This window comes from Punica granatum, chromosome 1 (assembly GCF_007655135.1).
Source record: "Punica granatum isolate Tunisia-2019 chromosome 1, ASM765513v2, whole genome shotgun sequence".
NCBI classification, from domain to species: Eukaryota; Viridiplantae; Streptophyta; class Magnoliopsida; order Myrtales; family Lythraceae; genus Punica; species Punica granatum.
Genome location: NC_045127.1, coordinates 15,295,739 through 15,307,092, shown reverse-complemented (window position 1 = coordinate 15,307,092; position 11,354 = coordinate 15,295,739). Strand labels below are relative to the sequence as shown.

The 11,354-nt window shown below is 41.6% G+C and overlaps 1 protein-coding gene across 1 annotated transcript; it reads left to right on the top strand.

Moving 5' to 3' along the window:
• The first annotated feature begins 4,313 nt into the window (after positions 1-4,313).
• Positions 4,314-10,879, top strand: LOC116192365 (omega-amidase, chloroplastic). The gene is made up of 10 exons (XM_031520901.1): positions 4,314-4,649; positions 7,297-7,413; positions 7,874-8,092; positions 8,400-8,493; positions 8,666-8,740; positions 8,893-8,971; positions 9,366-9,381; positions 9,831-9,911; positions 10,000-10,082; positions 10,395-10,879. The coding sequence occupies exons 1-10, from the start codon at positions 4,353-4,355 to the stop codon at positions 10,471-10,473; spliced, it is 1,140 nt and encodes a 379-aa protein (XP_031376761.1). The 5' UTR covers positions 4,314-4,352; the 3' UTR covers positions 10,474-10,879.
• The last annotated feature ends 475 nt before the right edge of the window (positions 10,880-11,354 follow it).

The window sequence follows — 11,354 nt, the reverse complement described above, 5'->3', positions numbered from 1 at the left end:
TTCCATTCTCTCAATTGCCTTTGTCAAGACATCTCTTATTTCATTATGATCATGACAGTTGATGAGCCGCGAAGAGCCCACACTCGAAGGCATCGCGCTCTTGCCCTCAAGCCTAGAGATCACCCGCAGATGGCCCTTCGCGTTCGCTTCTTCGTGCAGGTATCCTAACCCGGCACACTCTGCAGCAGCGCCCGATGCCACTGAGTAGATGCATATGAATCCCTGTAATTAAGCAGTCAGCAGATCCAGAAGCTTAAATTGATGAATAATAGTGCCTTTGGCTATATTCTTTCTTCTCCCCAACCTCTTCGGTTCGTTTGATGTCCATCCCGAAACGAGTTGCTTCCGGCCCGGACTCGATGTCGATTGAGACTTCTGCAATCCCTGGCAAGAACCATTGCCTTATTCCTTGCACTAGGTGGAAGTTCATTGGGTGGGTTTGTTGTCTACCCCTACTGATTTCCTTTGCTATGGGATTAGCTTTATCCTTCAGAAGAAAAACATAGATAAGAGCAAAATCAGGAAAAGTTGACATTGAGTTGAAATGTTCCGCAATTTCAAGTTGATTAATTTACCAGAGTCGATATCTGCTCTGTCTGGATATTAACAAAGACGAGAGGAGCTCCCGAGGAGACCACGGCAGAGAAACAAGCCATGGACTGGGCTATACTGTAGTGGCCTCGATCGTGTGTTCTGCTGCTAAAGGCATTAAGAGGATCGAGCTGATGATTGGAGATTGTGGGTCAGGCAATTAGGTCCCGAGCTTCATTTTCCAGTTGTATTTCATCCCTCTCTTGTTGAATCCTCCTCCATCCACATTCACCACCTTCCTGCTCATTTCTGCAGAGCATCACAATTCATCAAGCAAGCAGTAATAAAGAAAAGCTCCATAATTACGTTTTACACCCAGAAGTTCGGTATCAAACCTATTTCAACCCTTGATTTTAATTCAGATTCTGGTATTTGATGCCAAAAAAAGAAGTTGAAAATTTAGTCATTTAATCTTTGAGGGAGGATTGAGAACTCTTGCCTTGCAGTTCAGTGCGTTCCTCCAAGTTCAAGTCCTTCACAATGGCAACGTGCCTATCATCAGATGCAGCCTGAATCGTGAACTTCCAATGAAGCATCCCGCCCTTCTTGGGCACAACCCTTGCTTTGATCTTCACCACGTTCTCCCCTCTCATCACCTTAACCAAAATAACCTCCAATTTCCGCTGACTGGCAAACTTCCCGAGCTGAGAGTTGAACTCAGAGCAGCCCTGCTCAGGAATGAAAGACTCCCCCCCAAATCATCATCCTCCTCACAGGCGAGCCCCTCTATGATGTCCCCAGGCAGGGGCATGGAGTCATCCCATTCCTCAGGCAGCCCCTGCTTCAACCGCTTCATGAACAGCACTGTCTTCCCACCACCCATCTTTTTCTCTTGGTCTCTTTCCCCTGAACACAGACCGGTATTTGTCCATGGAATCCCCAATATACCACTTTGCTGGGGCTTATACTTCGACGCAACAGAATTCTAGGAAAGTCCTAGCAATTCAAGAAGAATAACTATCTTCGTCAACTACAAGGCAGGTCAATTTTTCTCTTTAGGTCTTGACGTCCTGTTGCTAGATCATAATATAGGTTCTTTGACATTTGGTTGAGATTTGTCTGTTTAAGGTTATGTCTTTATTAAGGTAATGCCAATTAAGCCGGCCAATTGAAATTAAGTAGGTACAGCTTCGGTCTCATTGAAAACAGAATATACTTCAACCACATGAAAGTTAAGATAATGTCTGTCTTTATTCAGATGTGACTTCTGCAGACAGTTAATTCACTTTGGTCCTAAAAGAATAAAAGAATTTCCTCTCCTACATCTAGAACAAAAACTACTAAACATACTACAACGATTGTTTTGATCGACTAGGGAGCTTCCGGGACTCCATAGCGGATTATGGCAATCTGATTCTGCAGCCTCTCAACTTCATTCTGAGCAAACAGCTTATCCTCCCGATTCTTTGAAGCTAGCATCAGCTGGAGTTTCGAGATCTGCCTTTCAATGCTCTTGATCTGTTAAATCCAGAGTGGGATCATGAACTGATATATTCATCATCCACGAAAGAAAATGGAAAAAGGGAAGAGGATGGCAGAGGCATACCTTTCTATGAGGCCACCTTTTAAGTCCACCCCGACGGCAAATTCTCTTAACTACAGTCGGGCACAGGTTTAGTTTCCGAGCAGCGGCTTCAACAGGAAGGTGAAAGTAACCTGCAAGGTCCCTCAGTGTCAACCTTCCAGTCCTCTCCCTCTGCTCTAATCCTCGACCACAGCAGAAAAAATATGTGAAAACATCAGTAAAAATACAGCGAAGCAATCAAGTTCGAAACTAGAAGGCCATCTATGTTAGAATTCGACTTTTGAGATCTTCTCATATTTTGATTTTTCATGACAAGTTTCGGGATAGAGTAGTTCCAGTGTTCTGTTCTTTTCTGAAAGATTAAAAAAATTGAAGTATGAGGAGCGTAATAATTAATGGTGTGTAAGATCGCATTTCTCGGGACATCGTCTATTCAAACATTCGGAAAATCAGAAAATATCTCCCATTTTTTTAAAACATTCAGAGTTGATATCTAAAGGGAGTGAAACAGCACAACCTGTATAGCCAGGAAGGTCCGAGAATTTGTTCCATCCTGGCTGTTCTGCTCAGGCTCCATTTGTTGGTCAGTTGGGGGAGCATCTTCAGGTGGCTCATTGGGTGCCTGGTTGTTCTGCATGGGCTCTGTTTGTTGGTTGGCTGGGGGAGCATCTTCCGGTTGTTCATTGGGTGCCTCCTCTGCGAGTTCAGCCAATTGATAATCAAGTTCCGAAGCTCAATGAGACGCAATATGTATGTTCCAAAGTTCTAGTGGAAGCCAAAGACAGCTTTCTTTCGTTAAATACCTGAAATTCCCGCAGAATATTCAAAGTAGTCATTTGCATCAGCGAAGATGCTATCGTCCCAAACCAGACCAATGCAGACGGCTTCATAATATTTGGAGAGTGGATCTGGCAGCAACACGTACCCTGCTTGGCTCCTCTCTTCGCAATACTGCTTCAGAAATTGCTTCACATCCTCAATGCCCCTCTTGCAAAAACTGTGCCGATCCAATTTGAAAGTAGGACAGATGACAGACATAAGAAAAGAAGTTAAAAAACATCAGATGCAGCAATGATGATATCTGATACAATAGTTGATGACAATCAGCGTAACACAATCATTGATTGGGCAAAATATGCAAAACACTGATACGTACTCAAACATTTGATATCGATTCCCTGAAAGGTTAAAGTGGCCATCATAATACCGGTTCTCAAGAATAGCATGGCAGATCATCCCAACTCGCCCATGAAGTTCCAGCCTTGTCGTGTGTGTGCCTTTGAAGACGAATTCACAAAAATCAATACTTGCATTAATTCACTAATGGCCCGTTCAGCACAGCGTAACAAGCCATTGCAACTAATCTGAAAACGAATACCGACTCAGATGAATTCATCTGTCCGAAGTTTACCATTGGAGTGGACCATCTCCCGAAGCAGGTGACAACAACTGCAACTGTATGGGGATGGCGGCTCCGGCCATATGGAAAGTGGCTTGGCATTCTTAACTATCAGGTTCTCAGCATACGAACTTGGTCCCGCCTCTCCATTGCTTCCGCCGGGACCGGTAGGATCACATTGGGCATAAGTGTAACTGGAACTGCCAGAACCCGTGCTCGGGCCAAGTGTGTCGTGCAACGAGTTACTGGCAGGGTCCCTGGACCTGGTTCCCTTACCCAATGGAGGAATCCGACCGGAGTAGTCAGAGGAGGGACAGGGGCTGGAGTTGGGATTGGGGTTGGAGGGAACGGGGTAGTAAAGGTCCGAGAGGGTCGGGTTCTGATCCTCGAGGAGGTGCTGCTGGATGGAGTACAAGGGGGAGACGTCGTGTGGGTCGTGGTAAGGGACCACAACCCATGGGTCCCCCATTCGAGGCCCGACCCAAGCAGCCCTGGTCGGACCAGAACAACTCAGGGAACGCAAAAATCCGAGTCTCCCAAAGCACGAAGGCCGGGAGTTTACTGGTTTTTTTATTTTTTTTTTCGAAAAGGAGAAGGAAGGCTAATTTCTGTTGTGTCTTTGTTAGTGAAGCGGAAGTCAGTGTTTTGAAGGAGGAGACGCGAATAGGCAGTTAATTACCGTTAGGGAGGCCGCGAATAGTTTTTTATTTATTTTATTTATATTTATATTTCTGCTTTGTCCGTAAAAGTCAACGGGCTTCAAAACGACGTCGGCTCGACCTTCTTCTTCTTGCAATCACTGTCCTGCGGGGCCGTGACTGTGAGAGACGGCAGAGAATGAAGTCTTCTTCTTCAGCACTGTCATCGATCCTCCACAGCCCCAAGACCCATCTCAGTCTCAGTCCAAGCTCGCATCTTTCACGCTCCGTTAGTGTCTTCTCCAAGCCCCTGTCTCCGTCTTCGAATCGAATCGACGCCCCGAGAGCAAGAATCTTCTTCTCCAGTCCCCTGAATCTTCCCCGGAATTTTCAGACGAAACCCTCCAGTTTCTCGACTGTAATGGCTTCCTCCTTCAAGCCCGAGCAGGCGAGGTCTCCCCCCGCCGTGCCCTTCCCCACTCCCTCGCTAACCAAGGCAAGTTGGTTCCTCAATTTATAATTTTGTATTTATGAAGAATAATTATGCCGTAGGTTTATGTTTTTGGAGTATGAAGTTCAAAGTCATCGGATTGATGTTCAAATGTCATGTTACTGAGGAGGAGGCTTTTGTAGCTCTAGATGTTTTGGTCTATATATATCCTCTATGTCTTGTATGTAATTATGTTTTCAATTTGTGAGAGATTATGCTCCAATGAGATTTTTTTGGGCTGCCAAGAGGGAAAAAAAAGCGGACTTGTGTTCAGTTGTTGTGCTAGTAAAGCAGCGTCTTTTGGGAGCTCTGGATTGTTCAGTTGTACATCTTGCATTTTCTGTATGTGAATTGGAATTTATTTTATGAAGAACTATGTTTGGACTATAAAGTCCGATAGTCGCTATATCATGTAAAAGAAATCCGTACAAAATCTCATATACAGCAGCAAAGGCTGAATAATGAATGTGAGACATCAAAATAAAGCCTAAATAATCAGTTCCCTAAGCTGTAGCCGAGTAGTTAATCTGCACTTTTCCACTTTATGCTGAAAGTTGGGAGTAGAAGCCATGAGGTGAGCAATGAGCAATCTGCATTGGCAGGAACTCAGGATCTTCTCTTGTGCTCTTGAAGGCTATAGCATTTCTCTCACTTCCGAATGAAGTATAAAAGGTACATTCTGGAGGGGTTTAGGAGGACAGCCACAAGTTTTCTTATTCTGCAATGAGAGAGCGTAATCTAGCTCATAATGCCATTTTCCCAGAGTCTTACAGATCTGAAACTTCTGCACAACATTGCTCCATATGTATTTAGTAAATGAACGAGCAAAAAAGAGATGATCTCAGGACTCATCCTACTAATTGGAGAACTAGCTTACAGTAATACCATTCAATAAGCCCCATTTGCTAAGCCTAGTTCCGATATTAAGTCTATTTTTAATTGCCAACGAGGAGATAAATGATATTCTAGGCATATGACTTGGAAACTTAGGATGCCCAGGCCTTATATTGTTTTTGTTGGAGAAAATTGGAGGTGTAGGGACAAAAGAAATCCCATAACAGTTGAAAGAGGAAAAATGGGGAAGTTTATAAGAGACGAAGGTCCAGCAACCCACAAGCTTAAGGTTTTGTGTTGCAAATAGGCTCAAATCTGAATTAAGTCCATTTTATATTTAAATTATCCAACTGGTATCAAAGCCGAAGGTTACAATCCTAGGCGTGTAGCGTGGGTATCGTGCTTGTATACACGGGTCCGTATAACTCATAAGCTCGAGTATAAGTGTAGCGCGCGCCTCGAGCAGGCACCCGTTGTGTCAGGGCAGGTGTGAGGGCGTTGTATCAGGGCGGGTGTGTGATTAAGTTGTGTTTGTACACAAGTGGTCCCGCCAATTGGTTTAGGTCATGTGGAACATGTAAGACGACATGATACCACGTGAAGGCGGGATATTGGAGAAAATCGAAGGTGTAGGGACAAAAGAAACTCACACCGGTTGAAAGAGGAAAAATGGGGAAGTTTATAACAGACAAAGGTCCAGCAACCCATAGGCTTAAGCTTTTGTATTGCAGATAGGGTCAAATCCAAATTAAGCCCATTTTATATTAAAATTATCCAACAGTTTTAGATTTCTGAAACCACAAACTTAGCTTTGCCATTACATAAAACTGAATCAGGACCTCTAATTTCCATAGAGCTTTCCACTATCCTGCAGATTTCAGTTGCTTGCCATATTTCAGGTGTTTGCTATCAGCGCTTCTCAGCCAGTATGAAAACCATCTAAAATACTGCCGTAGACCTTCTCATCCGGTCCAATAGATGGAAAATATTGCTGACCTCTATTACAAAGTTCGGCAACAGGTCCAAGGGAAGTTCAGTTGTCTTATCAGAAGAAAATATTAGGGCCATCTCCCAATCTAATGAGATAAAAGGCCTAGCAACCTCATTTAATTATATAAATTCTACCAGCTCTGTTAGTATCCAATGCAAATCTTAAAGGACCATATAGATTTATGTCTTATGTTCAGTCTTTTTGCTATAAGAGCACTCACGGATTTGGTAGCTACAGATTTTTTACTGTATATATCTTGTTTGTTCTGCTCTTTGCGTTGCTTGGTCTCAGGTTTTTGAGCATTTAGCAGACATTGTCAAGGCAGATATGTGTCAAATTTTTTGGATAAATTATACTGATTATGGAACTATAGCTTAGATGATGGTACTTCTAAAACTTAAATCACAGGCCTTGCATACATGACAGGGGTAGTGTGTGGGTGTATTTAATCTGCTAAGATACAGTGCTGGGGACCAGGCATAAACATGTGATAATTGGTTTGCATAGTGTGTTATTACAGCAAGAGTTGTTTTCTTTATAGACTTCCGATTTTATGCGTTCTTTTAGTTTGAGGTACCACCCTGAGTTTGCTCTGCATGCGCAAGAAGCCTTAGATACTATGCCCTCAAGGGAAGGGCTTGGGATGCTGTCTTGACATATTATATATTGTAAAATATATTTCTTGAGTCGGTGAACTCTAGAACCTATAGGGTGAATTATCATATTCATCTATGTGGCTACGTATTTACCTGTTTGCTTCTTTCTCCAACAAATAATTTGAGCTTTATTAATGTACGTGCACTTTTTGTGCTTTTGTTGTCAGTTCAGTTCAAGATTGGGTTGTGCCAACTGTCTGTGACAGCAGATAAAGAGAGGAATATTGCTCATGCTCAAAAGGCAATTCAAGAGGCTGCTGAGAAGGGTGCTAAGCTTGTTGTCTTGCCTGTGAGATTCTAAATTTACTTCTTTTTGGTATTTTACTATTAGCTTAATATAAACTCCATAAGCTTAATGGGACTGGCTCATTTGCTGCAATGGAATGACAAGGAAATGCAAGAGATTAGCATGCAAATTTATGATGATGTGGAAGCTATGAATTCCAGTGTACTGAAATGGCCATTGTTTGCATTTAGGGCAGCTTTGAAAAAAATCACATATTAAAGGGCTTAAACACTTACTTTCCATTTACCTAGATAGGCATCTGATTCAATGTGACCACAGTGGCTTAAAATTTGATTCTTTATTTCTTGGCCACACTCCCTTCCTTACTTCTATGCATTATTTATGTATGCTCTATTCTCTCGGGGTGCATTTTCCTAATTCTATGCTTTTGGCATACGGATGATGCACTTACAGTGAGAGGCTTTTCGTGAATTCATCATTGTTATACCTCTCTTTTTTTAAGGAAATATGGAACAGCCCATATTCAAACGATAGCTTCCCAGTTTATGCTGAGGATATCGATGCTGGGGCTTCTCCTTCAGTAGACATGTTATCAGAAATTGCACGTCTTCTGAAAATCACCATCGTTGGCGGCTCCATACCTGAAAGATCCGGTGATCGCTTATACAACACTTGTTGTGTCTTCGATTCTGATGGAAAGTTGAAAGCCAAGCATCGGAAGGTAGTGTTTCCTAGCCTAAAGCCTGTAAAATAGTTTCTAGAAGCTTGTTGACATGCTTGAAAACGTAATCCATCATGTGGCTGCTCTATTCTTTAAGGCCACATTTGTACAAAGGAATGAAAAAGGCGCAAACTGAAATCGCCATAGAGAATTGTCTGGTTTTGTGTATTGATTACATTGCTTCGTGCCAATCAAGCATAAACATTGATTCTGATGGACCATTGTATGCCAAGTCTGTCTTGAACCCTAGCTTTCTTTCCCTGGTTCACTAATAGAGGAAGCTTCTAATTACATTTGGGAATGACAGATACATCTCTTTGATATTGATATTCCTGGGAAGATCACTTTTATGGAATCAAAAACACTTACAGCTGGGGAGACACCGACCATTGTTGACACAGGTGCGGCTTCCACCGTCCTCTGAATCAACTTGAACTAGTTTCCCTCTGTACCAGACAAAATTTCTACATATTTGACGTTGTTTCAAACAATCTCCTTAAATAATCTCTTGTTGTGCCATATTAGGGTTTTAGCGGTTTAGGCTAACAACTAGCCACTGATTGGTTTGTGCAGAGGTTGGGCGTATTGGTATCGGCATCTGCTATGACATCCGTTTTCAGGAGTTGGCTATGATTTATGCTGCGAGAGGTATATTTACCTATTCTTTTTACAATACTGCGGATTACGTCCTTAGTCATGTCCAATACTGATTAACCTGTCAACTAATTTTCTGCTACTGAATTTCATATCCATATTTTTTGTTTTATATAATGGATGAGATTTTGGTTTATTATTATCAGGTGCTCACTTGCTGTGCTATCCTGGGGCATTTAACATGACTACTGGACCACTTCACTGGGAATTGTTGCAGCGAGCAAGGTGATCATTCCCATAGTTAATTTCACTTGTTTTACTAGTTGCAATTGTGAGTCTATAAGTTATGATTAGATTTCGAAATTTTATACTATTACGAACTTGAACATATGTTGACACCAGAGAAGGAACTTATGCAGCAAGCAAGATAGGAAAAAAGACCACCTGGTCTTTTAGTTTCTTCTGGATTTCTCATCTTTTAATATAGATGATAAGTTTTATGCTTCATGATGGTCATCAAGTTGGAACTTATTTGTAATTTATCCGTCACTCTGAAGTTCCCGTGCACATTCTAAGTTTGTTCTGAAGTGCCTGTATCTTATGACTCCTTTTCATTTGGCTTGTATTCTGGACTCTGTTTTGCTTGTTTTACTGACTGCATTTTATTTTTAATGTGCAGGGCTGTTGACAATCAGGTAGCATAAAGGGATCTTCATCTTTCTATTGTCCTTACCGGGTTTTATAGCCTACATGTGATTTTACAAGTTTTTCAGAAGTCCATAAAAGATGTGAAAACAAAAGTTCCAAGTTTCCATGATGTGGTTTGACTTTTGAGTAAGGAATTTGCAGGATCAAGCTTCTGAATATACAAGTTTTTGGGGGAAAATCACACTATCGATCGTATTTCATTTCCTGTAGCTTGTTCATGAGCCTCTCGTTGGAATAAACTATTACTTTAATGCATATAATCTCTGACAATATTTGTTTTTTTAGTTTTTTTTTTCTCTGTGTAATCTCTGGCAATTTTTATGGAACGCTGGTAGAGGATAAAGGAAATATAAGTATGCTTCCACCCATCCGGGGGTTTGTCCCACAACTTCTTCCCATGAGCATTTCTAAGATACTTTTGTCTATGAATTTACAGTTATACGTTGCGACTTGTTCGCCTGCTCGGGATGCTGGGGCTGGTTATGTTGCCTGGGGCCACTCCACTCTCATTGGGCCAGTAAGTTGCATCAGATGCATACTCATTTTCATTACTTATCCTCGATTCACGTATCAGGTATAAGTACTTTTCAACGAATATTTTGCAGTTTGGAGAGGTTCTCGCAATCACTGAGCACGAGGAAGCAATTATCATCGCTGAAATTGATTATTCGATAATGGAAATGCGAAGGTGAGCGACTAATTTCAATTTACTGAAGTGACACAAGGGAGTAATCAAGACAATCTTTTTTCTGGGCAAGGGTTCCACATAGGCATATTATGGGATAGAGAAAATGGAAATTGAGGAGACATGTAAGTCACAGTAATGAGAATCGACAGAAGCTCTTGGTTCCAGATTAAGGCATTGAATCCCCTTTCTCAACAGAGACAATCTCAAGCTTATATGATGCATTGAGACTGCTTGAAGCATATCCAACTCTCAGAAGGATGAAATTTTTCTTGGATTTTTCTATTAATCCCATTTTACAATCAAAATATGTAGGACGAACTTGCCTCTGGCGAAGCAGCGGAGAGGTGATCTGTACCAGTTGGTGGATATACAGAGATTGAATTCAGAGTGAGCAACATGCAAATAAATGCGCAGTAAATGAGACTTTATGCAACATGTCCAAGAGATGGAGATGCTATTGAGCAGTGGTTGAACAATACGATATGTTTCAGCTGACGTTGCCATGGCACGAACTTTTCGCTGCGAGACTTCGAGCCTATGTGTATTGGATGCTATTTTTCAACTCCTAGGCATGGCTAAGTGTTGCTGATTGTATTTGTAGCTTCTGAATGCGTGGCTTCTGGGTGCGAATTTCGCTCAATAAATTCGGAATATGCGAATTCTTCCTGGAAATTCGAATTCAAATTCGTAGCTCTGTTGTTTTAGCTGATACTCTATAGAAGGGTATGGGCAGGAAGACAGAAACATTGCCAGTTGTCGGCTTTTTTTATTTAATATTTAAACAATGATGAAATGTGTCCGACCGTTTTCTTGACAAACCTCCTGACATATGACGTCCGCTCGAATTCATTGGATGCTAATTTGAAATTTCGAAACTCCCACGTGTTCATCAAGTTACATCTGAAAGCAGGCAGGCATGTATTGCACGTGAGAGGATACAACATTGTAAGCACCTCTGCACAGGGTTTGTCCAGCAACTGGCATCGACTGCTGGTTGATATCAACATATGTTCAAAGATTTACGGTTCCATATATACGATAAATGATCTATCCTAAGTAACGTTTGTCTTTGAAAATTTGTGTATAGGATGCCATGTGATATCATGAAAGTAAGATTTGAAACAAAACAGAACAGTCTTACGAAAACGCGAAATGAATTCAAATTAAATTGATGCGAATTATAAGATAGAATCGGTTTCGGGTTTTCAATTGCCCGTTAAGGATGATAATTTTCACGAATCGTTCAAGACCGAATCCGAATCAATGGGTTAC